This window comes from Capsella rubella, unplaced genomic scaffold, assembly GCF_000375325.1.
Source record: "Capsella rubella cultivar Monte Gargano unplaced genomic scaffold, Caprub1_0 scaffold_4, whole genome shotgun sequence".
NCBI classification, from domain to species: domain Eukaryota; kingdom Viridiplantae; phylum Streptophyta; class Magnoliopsida; order Brassicales; family Brassicaceae; genus Capsella; species Capsella rubella.
The window spans coordinates 1,245,039-1,258,550 of record NW_006238920.1 but is presented as its reverse complement, the minus strand read 5'-3'; the positions used below and the strand labels follow the sequence as shown (position 1 = coordinate 1,258,550).

Below are 13,512 nucleotides of genomic sequence, written 5' to 3'. Positions count from 1 at the left end.
GCTCCGACGAGAGCTTGATCCGGCGAGAGCTTGAAAGAGGAGAGAGTCTAAGGAAAACCCTATTCTTCGTTGTTGTTCTCTGGAGGCTAGAAGAAGAAAAGGCAATATGATTAATTATACAAGGGTATTTTAGGGTTTTTGCGATATTGGCTGAACCGGCTCAAGCCAGCTGCTCCGTCTCGGCTCAGCCGAATTTTCAGCCTTTTTTGGATGAGTTTTATAAAACTCATTTAACTGCACCATCTAACTGTTCCGAAAAATTGGCTTAAACGAACATCAGTTTTCATCTCCACCTAGATGAATCTGCTGGATGAAGAAACGAACAGCACCTTACAAGTTGGTAGGTGACTGAACACATTATAAGCACCTTATGAAGATGTACTCTATTACTTACTTTTGTGGTACTCATGCATACACGTCTAACTTGATAGTGTGTTTTTAGGAAAGCTAAGCCGCACGGCTAATTTTGGGATACAAGCCCCCAAGGAAGTGAATGCAAGAGTGCGGTAACTAAACCTTTACCCCCCAACTCAGACAAGACAACAGTTAGGCCATGTTCGTTTCTCCATCCAAATGAACCATCTAGATGAATCATCCAGATGATGTTCGTTTAACACTAAAAAAAACATTATCTATGATCATCCAAATGATCCATCTGGATGAATTTTAAAATTATAGGCAAAATTTTGAAAATTATTTGGATGACTTTGTTTGGAGCATTTGGATAGAGATGATTCATCCAAAAATGACAAATGACAAATATACCCTTATTATCCAAATATCCTATTTGTCCACAAAAATTATAAAAAGTTTTTTTTGCAAATATCTCATATTTTATTTGTTAAAAGAAATAAAATAAATATTTCCTCCAAAAACGCAAAATCACGTTTTCCCGCCAAAACGAAAAATTCATGTTTTCTCGCCAAAACGAAAAAATCATTTTTCCGCTTAAATTAAAAAATCACGTTTCCACTAAAATGAAAATCATGTTTTCCCGCCAAAACAAAAATATCATATTTTCCCGCCAAAAACGCAAAATCATGTTTTTCCTCCAAAAATTAAAAGAAATATTTTTCCGCCAAAAACGCAAAACAACGTTTTGCCGCCAAAAATATAAAATGACATTTTTCTGCCAAAACAGCAAAATCGTGTTTTCCCGCCAAAACAAAAAAATCATGTTTTCCCGCCAAAAACGCAAAATCATGTTTTCCCACCAAAAAACGAAAAATCATATTTTCTCGCCAAATTTTTCTTAAAAAAAATTCCCACCCAAAAACGCAAAATAACGTTTTTCCGTCAAAATCGCAAAACACGTTTCCCGCCAAAAACACAAAGTCATGTTTTTGAACCAAAACCGTAAAATGTTTTAAATCTTATAAAAATTATATTTCATGAAATAAATAATTTAAATGTCAAAATATTAATTTATAATTTTTTGGTGTTTATTTTTTAATCATTAACTAAAATTACTATAATTAATATTAATGTGAAAAAATTAGAGCAATACATGGGTATTTTAGTCATTTTTAAAATCTAACCCACCTAGATGAAGATGCAAAATGGAGAAACAAACACATATTCATTCAAATGGATCATCTAGATGAATCTTTTTATTTTTTGTTCGTTTAGTCATCTAGCATTCAGATGAATCCATCTGAATGGATCATCTGGATGGAGATCCAAAATGGAGTAACGAACAAGGCCTTACACGAAAATATAGTAATGAATTTGTGAAAATAGTTTCCATTTTAAACCATGTGATCCATTTTTTATTTTTTTGACTAAATAAATATGCAGCCTGATCTTATATTTATTAATCCAAGAAAATACATTTATTCGAATAGTAGTGGTCCATTTCTTAACCTTTCTTGTCTGACCACTGCTGTCCTTTTATTTACTATACTCTTATAAAACGAATATTATTTAAAAATGGAAAATTTTCATATACTGATTTTTAATTTCATTATTATTTTTTGGATGCTATACAAAAATACAAAATATATAGCAATTTATTTTTTTTCTTTTGTTATTAGAAAAAATATCAATGCAGCAGATCTGAACGTGACAAGAAAATCAAAATGCATGAGTGTATGTTAGATTCTTGATTTTAATACTGGAGGGCCTCTCTGCCTTTTAATGATCCAATACGCAAAGCATATTTATATATATATATATATATTTTGCTGTCGAATACATTTTGACAGTCTCTGTGTCAATGTCATGTTTATAATTTATATTTGCACGCATGATGTAACTTTTTTCTGTCATGCATGCATACATACATATACATAAAATTGCAAAAATAACAAAATATTATTTGATATATATATATACCCAAATTTTAATTACATTCTTTTGCAGAAAAAATGTAAATAAGTTGGTTCATTTATCGCAATGTTTTTCGCTATTAAAAAAAATTGTTAATTTCTCGGATGATACATAACTTTACATGAATGATATCACATTTTATTTTATTTTTTGAACACCGAATGATATCACATTTTAAGTTGTTTTTTTTTTTTTGGTTTAAATATCACATTAACGTTATTTACTTAAATCACACACAACAAAGTAAACATGCTATTTTCTCGTATGAATCATAAGTTTGAGATTAATTGGTATCACGTCCATTTAGTTGGTTTATAAGACGCAAAATTTGATATTATACCAAACCAGGTTAGTTAATCGATAGTTAATTTCCAAAATTCCATTAATCTTACTCTCAGTAAAGAGAAATTAAATGGGGTTTAGACAAATATTAATCGAAATAGCATTTGAACAATGACAAATGGCAAACTTCTCACTAAATTAGGTCATTGTAAAATGGCAAACTTCTCACTATACTAGGTCAAAATATATGTTCGAATCGATGACAAAAATATATATATATTTATATGTTCGAATGTTACATTGTTTCCATAGATATCTAACATTTGTAATGCTAATTGAATCGAATGGATTGGAATAGAAAAAGATTGAAAAACCAACTTGTTGGAGGGGTTTGGGTCCTATATGACTTTTATATTGTCTAAGAATGAGAAGAGAGGTCGGTCCCATATGAATGGTACTGGGCTTTGGGCCAATCTGTGCATTACAAGAATTTAGCGATCGTCGAATCCGATGAGTACCCCATCACATACAATGATACAACCATATACTTCATGACCAAACAAATAGGTCCCCTCACTAAAACCAATTGTTTCAATATTCTCGGCCTCACATACATTATTACTACATATGAACATATGCCTAAATGTTTATTTTTGGGAATTTTACCAAGCACTTGTTAAGATATAAGGATCGTATACTGAAATGCTAGCTATGACTATGATCGTCTATGACCCTATATATGAATAATGTAAAGCTTATTGCGTACCTAACCCATATAAAAATATTTGATATAGGTCATGTTTGATTCATAATCATAAGCAGCTATAATACATACAACGTTACATACTTACATGTGTCGACAAAATAGCTACGTACGCTTATATGTATGCATCCAATATTATAAATAATTAACTACATAATAATTGAATTGGATAGAGAGAATAGAATGATGGGAGAGAACAGTGATGGTGCACAATCGTTTGGAATAATTAATAAGAGAGCATAGATCCGTCGTATCTTTTTGTTGTCTTATCTCTCTGTGAACTATGAAGTGTGGCCTCTCATATTTTACACTAGGCCTAGGCCTGGGCGTTCGGATATCGGATCGGGTTCGGTTCGGATTTTTCGGTTTTCGGATTTTTTGGATATTGATTCTAACATCCATTCGGATATTTATAAAATTCGGTTCGGTTTCGGTTTGGATATTTCGGATTTCGGTTCGGTTTGGATATAACTGTGATAATTAAATTTTAACAAAAATTTATTGGATTCGGTTTTATTTGGATATTTTTAAATCCAATTATACTCAAATAATCCATACTATCCAAGTATATATAAAAATAGAAATGAGGCAAATGACAAGTTCAAAGAACCAACTAACATAATACCATACCAATATATAAAATTGAAGCATAAAACTGTGTCGATGCATAAAAGCTTTAAATAAACCAAACTAAATCATAAATTCATAATGAAAAAGTAGCAAAATTCAGTGACATCCTAAATCAATTAAAAATAATTTTTCATCCGTTATGCGGCAAACGTATATATCCTAAAGATATTAAAGTATATATTGTATATATCCTAAAGATATTAAAGTATATATTATAAGTTTGGTTATATATGGATATCTATTGGATATTGGTTCGGATCGGGTTTAATCCGATATCCAAAAATAATGAAAGCTAACAACCGATCGGTTATTTTTCCAATATCGGTTCGGTTTTAATCCAATTTTTTCGGTTCGGTTCGGTTCGGATTTTCGGATTCGGATTTTATGCCCAGGCCTATTTTACACATGTACATTTTATTTTCTTTTGTGCAAAAATATGCATTCACATAAGTAGTAATTGATAATTTGTTTTAAGCCAACACAATTTTTCCTCACTAAATACAATATATCTACAATTTATTTTGTTTATTTTAACTCCAAATGACAACCACATTTGAATATTCTTATTTTTTATTCTTTAGACATTTGGATATTTTTAAATTTTTCAAAACCAAATATTTTAAAATTTATAATATTGAATTTTATTAATTAAATCTAAAAAAGGGAAAATGGTCAAATTAGTCAAAGAAGCCAACATCAATTAATAAAAAACCTACTGTGTTTCCTTGAGACTTGAGAGCGTGTAAAGTTACAAAGTGATGGATTGCTTGAGTATTTTATATACATCAGATGTTATGATCATAGTGTTAAAAGAAAGATCAGCAAAAATGAAAGCAGTCGTTATAAAAGAATAACAATAATTAAAATTTATCGCTTACCATTTTCAACTGGATATCTATTGTATTTTTTATGTTGTTTGTTGAACACTCTTTTGTAATTTTTTCTATATTAATCAAATTAAAATCAGAACTATTTACAAATAAACAGTCATACATTTAAACTGAACTTAAGCTGCACAAAATTTCAACTGAATTAATGTTATTTTACAACACGTTGAAAAAATTGTTATAGTTTTGGATTTCAAATTGTATTGTATTTTACACGTTGAGTTATTGCTATGATTATTGATTATGAATTGTATGTCTACATATATTGTTTTTTTTTTTGACAAAACATATATTGTTTTAAGATTTGCTTTTATAAAATTTTCAATATCTTTTGTATTTTCTTTTTAAGTTCGAAATTTATTTGCAAATTTTTTTTGTAACACGGACAGATTTTTGAATTTTTCCAAAAGAAAAATACTTAAATTTAACTACTTAATCACGGATATGATGTAGCCGTAACAAAATAAACAAAGAAAATCCTAAATGGGCTTTTGGACAGAATGTCAAATCCACAATCATCGATGACAGAACCGTAAACATACCAAAGAACCGGGTTTTTAGGTTCTGTGTCGGTTATTGATATATGATTTAGCAGCCGTCATAAGAATATGGCTCATAAAATCATTGCGAGTCCATTTCCACAAAGCGATCTGAGTTTAAAGATCATACATTTCTTCCAAATTTGAAAACTTGTAATGAACGAACATATGACAAAAGCCACAAAAGCCACAAAACCCAGAAATCTTTTTTGGTTTTGCTGTCTTCTAATGGCGTTTTTGTTTGCTTATTCTGCATCTGTCCAGCTTAATGATCCTGGTATTCAAAATCTTCTTCATCTATGATCTCCCTCCAAGATTATGTAAATTTTCATTCTTTTTGTGTGTTTCTGCAGATTGGTACTTTTGGTTTCCTCTATACACACTGGCTTGTGTAGTTAATCTGATTAACTGCAAAAGAAGAATCAAACAAATGATGGTGAGAACAGCTTTAGGCTTGGGTCTGTTCTTGTTAGTTAAAGTTGTTGCAGAGGATGTGATTACAGAGAAAGTTGGAGTCTTGTCTTTGGATCTTACTCATAGAGTGGTTAGAGAGAAGGTTGGAAGTGGTTTGGTGATAGCTTCCATGGTTTTGCAACTACAACAAGCTTCTTCCACAAAACCCATTGACTTTGGTAAGAACAAGAAGAAAGAAAGATTCAATCTTTAAAAAAAAGTTTGGAACTTTGATTTGTTCTTAATGATGTCAGGGATGGTTGCAATAGTAATCTTTGGCTATGGACTTCCCTTTTGGTTCTTCACAGTTATGAAAGGAGAAATCAAGATTTGAAGGAGGCTAATCAGAATGAATAAACCAAAGCTGTCTAAGGTTCAATGGAGAAAAAGGTAAGAGTCTGAAGAAAATTTATTACAAGAAATCTGTAAAGAATGTTCCTAGGAACCAAAATCTAACACAATAAACGACCTCTGCAGTTAGTTGCTTTACAATGACAAGGGTGGTCAGTTTCTTGTCCAGATGTTACCAGCCTGCGACCATAGTCTCGAGTGATCTCTTCTCCTGCAGCTATCTGTGTTACGCGCATGACAAAGAGATCAGTTCAGGTCAACCACTATGATACATCTTTCAAGCAAGAGAGAAGAAGGGCCTTACATCCATACTGGCATATAGACCGATATGAGCGAGAGGGGACTCCATGCTTTTCACAATAACTTGGTGATTCACGAGATTTGGCGAGCAGCTAGAGATGAAAACAGATTGAAATCAACAGTCTATGTAGTATAATGCAAAAGTTTTAGTTTTGTTTTTAAAACACACCTGTGATTGATGTACCGAGAAATGTTGCCATGAGTAGTAGCATCCATAGCATAATCAGACTCTCCTTCCATCAATCTACCGATATCGTTCATATTAGCATCAATTTCCTGTATGTAGCTGCAACCTTCTTTACCATACCTATGAAATCAAAAGCAGGAGTTTAAGTTTTGCTCCAAATCTTAGATGCCGGAAGTCAAAAAGGTGAATATATTAAAGAAAATGTTATGTACTGGTTTCGTCTCTTGTTTGCTTCTTGCTGATCAATAACCTCCCCAATGAATTCACAAACAAATGTGCCACGGAGTATATGTTCACAAGCTCGCAATCCCCATCCCTGTGGATCAACCAGTTATGGATATTGGAATTGAAGTAAGAAAGATGGAAGAAAGGCAATGAATCAAAAAGGACCGCACCTTGTTTTCAGTTTTAAAAACTTCTAGTTTAACGCGAATTCCATTCTGCAAAACCCGATTCTGACATGTTCTAGAGCATCCGCAGAGCTCATTGCATTCATAAACAGGATAACCTTCCTGTAACATATTCAGAATTAACAACAACAATCACATGGTGTTATGCCAGAAAAAGAGGATCAGCGAATATGTTGTCTAGTAGGAACAAGATCAAAATTTACTAGAACATTACTTTAACAGAGAAGTAAGACTAAAATTTACCTCCAAGATGATCCGTTGTTTGTCATCATATGGGAATCTACACCTCATGGATTTGCCATATATGTCTCTAGCGTCCTCAAAATCGTTACCAAAAAGGTACACGTGATCACAAGTTACAGGTGAGCACATTGAACTGCGACAGCCACACCTGAGTTGCAGATTCTGCATCATTAATAGCGGACAAAAAATAAGGTTACAACATGGAGTTACAATTTTGTCTCAAGGATACAACGAGCTACAACAAGTAATACCTCCTTTACGAGATCCATTGATGGATGAAGTATTGATTTTGTAACATAACTAAAGCTTTCCCAAGGCCTCTCATGTGACTTTTCGGAATCCAAAAGATCATCCTCGACAACACAAATTGGAACTGGTTCCTTACCAAAGCTTATGTCATTGCACAAAACTGTGGTATTTCCAAACGGTCTCTTACTAAAATGATGAGCCTCCATGATACAATGGCACTCATCCACTTCCAACTCGGTATTAGAATGTTCTCCAGCCTCCATAGCTATTCCTAATCTATCATTCCCTTGTCGCGTTATCAAGGGATGTAGAAGATTTGAGTCTTTAACAGACTTACATCCGTTAGAGCATATGTATCCTTCCTGATGCCATTTCACTTGTACACCTTGCTCACCACAAAGTTTTGCTGCCTTGAGATATATACGCTCAGGCAAATTCCCAAATTTAGCCTCCAAAGACATCTCAAGGCTCACCCTACAGCAAGCTGATCGAGCAGCAGCCATGATATCAAGGTTATTAGGGCGATGTTTCGCTTTCTGAACCTTTGACAACAATATATTCGAAACCACTGCGCAATGAGCATCTTCTGTGCCATCAAAGTTTCTACTATCACTTGGAGGCGGCGATACTCCAGTGTTTCCTTCCGTGCCGAGCGATTTCGAACCTTGCATCCTCCTCTTTATATTTACACCAGCCCGGTTTCTAATCCTATATGAGACTGCTCCAAGACTTTTCTTGAATTTATTTGGACGACTAAGCCTACCAGATTTCATCCTGTAGGTATTAAACCTTAAACCTTTCTTTGGACCACGGGCACCAACTAGATTCGGTCCCATGTGTTCGGCTTGATGGTGGCGGCCAAGGTCAGGTAATAAATTGAATTTCAGCCCACAGAACTTGCAAACAAATTTATGTACGCCGCTTGTATTCTCATTGTTTTGGCTCAAGACGATTTGTGAACTGCCTGCTTCAGGATTTTGAGAAAACTCACCATTAGTCAAATTATACTCAGGAACAACCGTTAGGGATTTGCATTCAGAAGGATGCACAGCTTGCACATGTAATAGCAACTGATCTTTATCTCCAAAATGGCTGCCACAAGGAATACACTGAAGAAGCATACACTTTTCCGCAAACTGCACGTGATGTCTCTCTTCCACATGAGTTTCCAAAAGCCTTTTGTTCACAAAAGAATCTAAGCAAATAGCACAAGCAAATCCACTAAATGACCATTTATCTTTGTCTGTGGTATCTTCTCCATCACCAGAGGCATTGGTGATGGCAAGCAGTTGGTTAGGAGAGTCATATAATAATGATGCATCTTCTTGATCAGCACCAGTACCGAAACCCCATATCCTAGATAATCTCTCCCTTTCATGGGATACTAACTTCATCAAGAATTCCCCAACTCCAGCGTCAGTGTTTCTTGAAGCTTCTGTTTTCGCCCAATCAAGCTGCACTTCCATTGGAACAGAGTTTCTCAAAGATAAGACACTTTTGAAGAGCTTGTAGAAAATATCACAAGCTTGATGTAGACCCAATTTTTCCTCACGCGATAAACAACCCCTTAAGAGATCTATAAACACCTCTTTCGATATAATTCGACTCTTACCATTCCTTGCACGTTTGAGCCAGTTAGGAAGGTGTTGTTCACAGTATAATGAGTGCTTTGTCGAGAACTCATTGCAAGGAACATAGCTGTTTTCTGAGCAAGAACCTACACACAAGTTATCCTCTTGGCTACAACGTTCAAACATCTCACTGAAGCTCGTGGCTCCATGGGGCTCATATTTCTCGAAAGATGAACCTTCTGGTTCTCCAAAAGGCACCAAATCTTGACAGTGATTTATTTCTAAGGTTGACATAATTTCCGGTACCTTTCTCTTCACCAGAATAGATGAAGAATTATCAGGCTTCATTATCCCTGTTTGAGGGCGGTGTTTCTTGCAGAACAACAATCCGGGTAGAGATCGGTGCTTGCATTTGGTACCAAGAACAGTAACTCCTCCGCACATTGGTGCTTCAACTGCAGGAGAGCCCTCGTTCTTCATAGAATTGGTAGTGAAACGAGAAGCTAAATGCACACAACAATATACATCACCTTCATTCGCCCACCTCACACATTGCCTTCCTTTTGATTCAATGAAAGCTGTGCATTGCTGACTCTTATTTCCCGAACCAAAAGGTTTCTTCAGAACTGATTCGTTTATGTGTGGATCTTGTCGGTGAGATAATCCATTAACTTCTTTTGTTTTCATGAGTTGTGAACCAGCCGCTTCAACAACAATGCCATCCCATAGGTCCAAACCATTTGCTGGTGCATTCGTTATCGGATTTTCTTCTTTCATCACCTCAGGAGTATTTGTGTTGCCTGGAGAACAAAAAGGCTCCGAATCCATTGCTGCTAATTCTTGTGGTGAAGTTTCAGTAACCATCTGTGATGCATTTGTTGTCTCTGCACGTCGTATCTCAAGTTTTGGTCTTTTATGGCTAGTCTGAACATCTGAGTTAAACACGTTTTCACCATTCTGCTGTGCTATCTCGCCAATACTACGGCGGGATATCGAGAACCACTTCGCAATGTCATGCTTCCATGTTTTCCACTCCGACAACACCATTGTAGTCTCAGAAACTGATTTGACTTCATTCCACTTGATACAACTGTCAAATTCCTAAACACAACCAGATAAAATGGAGTTAGTTAAGAAAAACATGTCTGACCAATACGTAATCAGTTTCCGGCGAAGCCATTACCTCATTGAGCAATTCAATACTCTCGGCATTCACTGCATTGTTACATTTTTGTACCCACAAAGAAAATGAGTTCTCAAGCCAGATGGGATCCATGTATCGTTGCAAGATCATCTGAACAACAACATGACACAAAGCCAAGACATTATTACAGAAGAATCAAACCAAAAACAAAAATAAATACTCAAAACATTAACAGCAAGAGAGAATCTTACACTATGAAGCTTCACAAGCATGATTCCAAGATCATGATAACTTGTACTTCTAGTAGCCTCCATTGCAAATTCTTTCCATATTATTATATCTCTAGCTGATTCAGCTACAACCTGCAACATCGAATGCAATCTAAATACTTCCACTGGGGACAGGTGCACAAACATCATAATCAAATGCAATCTAAATACTTTTTTATATCAAATTCTTAAAATTCCAAATTATACCTCCAAGGGGAACTGGTCAACTATATTGAACATCCCAACAGTAAGCTTACGCATGATATAACGTCGAGCAGCAGTCAAATCTTTAACCAATTTAAGTCCAATTTTGTGTGACTTGTAAGCAATAGGATCAGGAAACTCATTGATGGACCGAACAAGCTGCATATCCGCCCACGAGTGATTCTTCGTATGCGGGAAAAATATCACACAATACTTTTTTCTATCATGAGTCGGTTTCCCTCTCAAAGTCGTTAATGGCCAATCCGCTTTGGCACATCTGATTCCAGCCTGCCATTTCCCTCTCCACTATAACACCAAAACATTAACCATATGAAACAAGAAAATTCAAGATTCCAAATTCTTGAAAGCGATAAATTCGTCTTTATTTACCTTCACCCACAAAGCAATAGGTTCATCTTGCTGCAGCCATTTAGGCTCAGAAGGAGACGACTCGCCTCCTTCGACACTATTACCAATAGGTCCAGTAACTTCCATAACAGTAACAGAATCATTACTACGCTTCACCGCGTTTAAACCATCCTCTTCCTGCTCAGATTTCACCAACAGTTCACTACCTGCTCCTGCTGCCTCCTCAACATCCATATCAAGAACCAATTCATCCATTTCAACTTCCATAACTCACCACTTTTAGATATATATTCCCACTTCTTTTAACCCAGGACTTGATAACAATTCTGCAATACGAAAGATATATAACCAATCAACACATAACATCAATTGCTTTCCTAATCAAAAAATTTATCACATTTACCATAACGAAATCACTATTAAGGCAAAAGATATTCAGACATACGAAGTCAATTATACAATATTATTATTACATGAACATTGTTAGGGTACTCTAATCAGAACTTGTTAATCTAACAAATTCAGATCTTATAAAGTTAATTACTCCTAATTGATGATGAACAATTTAGCTAAAACCCTGAAAAAATCAAGAATTGATAAGAACCCAATAGAGATATGTATAAAGGGTTGGTCCATAGATGGATCAAAGAGATAAATACCAATATCGAAGATCAATAACAACAAACCCAGGTGTGGTTGTGGTTGTGGTGGTGTGGTGAGGCTGGGTGACCAAAACAATGTTAAAAAATGCACGAACCAAACATTTGGGTAATAATTATAAAACAAAAAAAAATGAAACTTTCTAAGAAGAAGGTCAGGTAACACAATAACTTGTTAGGATACACATGGAAACAGACATGGCGGAATCAAAGGCTAGGTCACGGAAGAGGAAACCAAAACCCAAAAAAGAGAATTATATATAAAAAAAAAGTGTGAAATGGAACAACAACAACACATCATGTATGTGACATAGTAAGTAAATAATAATAATATCAAAAAAGCAATTTTTTTTTTTTTTTGTATACTCTAAAGTCTCTAATCTATAAGATTTGGATTTTGGGCATGGGATGAGAAGGTTATACATACACACACCTTTGATTGATCTGTGTTTGGTGCGATAGAGAAAGGTTTTTGTGAAATCGAATCTACGAATTTTTTTGCAGATTTAAAATGAAAATTTTGGTATGATTCTTATCTTCTGGGTTATGAAAGATGATTTATTGGTCGATGGCATCGGTACTTGGGCATGTACCATGGCCAGAAATGTCGAAAGCAGAAAAAAAAAAAAAACGAAGAATGGGATTATTATTATTATTATTATTATTTCTCTGTGTGGTTTATGAAATTTATATAGATAGGTCTATGTATGTGTATGTGTATGTGTATGTATATGTGAGCTTATTATATAAATATAAGATAAAGTAGTAAAAGGCTGAGTTAAATGAGGAGGGTGGTTATGTTAATCAATGGTTATGTTAGCTGTCAGTGTCAAAATAAAATTTATTGTTTACTTTGAATAATAATTTGGATTTTTATGAGAAATTTAAAACAATTATTATGTAAGGGATATTTTTTTTACCTAAGATAGTAAAGGATTAAAAGTTTGTTGAAATAAAAATTACTTGAGATGGTAATATATCGTTCATGAATAGTATAGAAAAAAATACAATCATGAATTCAGTATTGTATAAATCAGTCAAAATACTGTAAATAATTTTTTTCCCAAAAAACTTTGTGAGTTTTTAGGAGTGAATGGCTTTAATTATGATGGTTTATGATTTCTATATCGGCGTAATAGATAAAGATATATATTAATAAAGTAATATCATAGTAAAAAAAAAGCGGGTTGCAGTGATGATTAACAATAGTTACAATTTTAATCCACAAATAAATTAAATTAACAAAGATAGAATTCAGAGATCTATAATATAAGGTTTGTAACTTGGATTTCTGTGTTTAACGTTTGAAATTAACTGATAAATAATAGAGTAGGAAGAAAAACAAAATGAATTTTGTGTTTTATCATTTAGATAGTTAAAATCAAAGGAAAATGAAATTTGGAAAAGTTACAGGATTATGCTTAATTTAGAGGTCATGTAACACAAAAACTTGTTTAGGCACACATGGTAACAGTCATGTCGCAATCAAATCATAAGAGGAACCAAGCAAAGTAAATGATATATACACTAAAGATTGGGATTTGAGCAGAGATGTGGTCATACCTCAATGATATGTGATGGATGCAACTGAGAGAGAACACTTTGAATTCAAGATCTATGGTTTTTTTTTTCTTGGATATGATTTTTCACTTCTGGTTTGAGATGGTTTATATA

At 34.1% G+C, this 13,512-nt stretch overlaps 2 protein-coding genes across 4 annotated transcripts; one reads left to right on the top strand and one right to left on the bottom strand.

Moving 5' to 3' along the window:
* Nucleotides 1-5,505: 5,505 nt before the first annotated feature.
* Nucleotides 5,506-6,456, top strand: LOC17888543. 2 transcript variants are annotated; one of them, XM_023783829.1, is made up of 4 exons: nt 5,506-5,706; nt 5,783-6,061; nt 6,152-6,272; nt 6,360-6,456. In XM_023783829.1, exons 1-3 carry the CDS (start codon nt 5,586-5,588, stop codon nt 6,214-6,216), a joined length of 465 nt encoding a protein of 154 aa, XP_023639597.1. In that variant the 5' UTR covers nt 5,506-5,585; the 3' UTR covers nt 6,217-6,272; nt 6,360-6,456. The 2 variants fall into 2 exon arrangements, with proteins under 2 accessions (XP_023639597.1, XP_023639596.1); XM_023783828.1 differs by having other exon boundaries at nt 5,508-5,706; nt 6,137-6,272.
* LOC17888501 (histone-lysine N-methyltransferase SUVR5) lies at nt 6,233-12,468 on the bottom strand. Of its 2 annotated transcripts, none has more exons than XM_006293501.2 (12): nt 12,272-12,468; nt 11,201-11,505; nt 10,814-11,116; nt 10,589-10,699; nt 10,377-10,487; nt 7,625-10,294; nt 7,374-7,535; nt 7,116-7,232; nt 6,933-7,036; nt 6,703-6,840; nt 6,538-6,625; nt 6,233-6,454 (listed from the first exon to the last, which is right to left on the bottom strand). In XM_006293501.2, exons 2-12 carry the CDS (start codon nt 11,444-11,446, stop codon nt 6,335-6,337), a joined length of 4,170 nt encoding a protein of 1,389 aa, XP_006293563.1. In that variant the 5' UTR covers nt 11,447-11,505; nt 12,272-12,468; the 3' UTR covers nt 6,233-6,334. The 2 variants fall into 2 exon arrangements, with proteins under 2 accessions (XP_006293563.1, XP_023639595.1); XM_023783827.1 differs by lacking the exon at nt 12,272-12,468 and adding an exon at nt 11,839-12,103.
* Nucleotides 12,469-13,512: the final 1,044 nt, after the last annotated feature.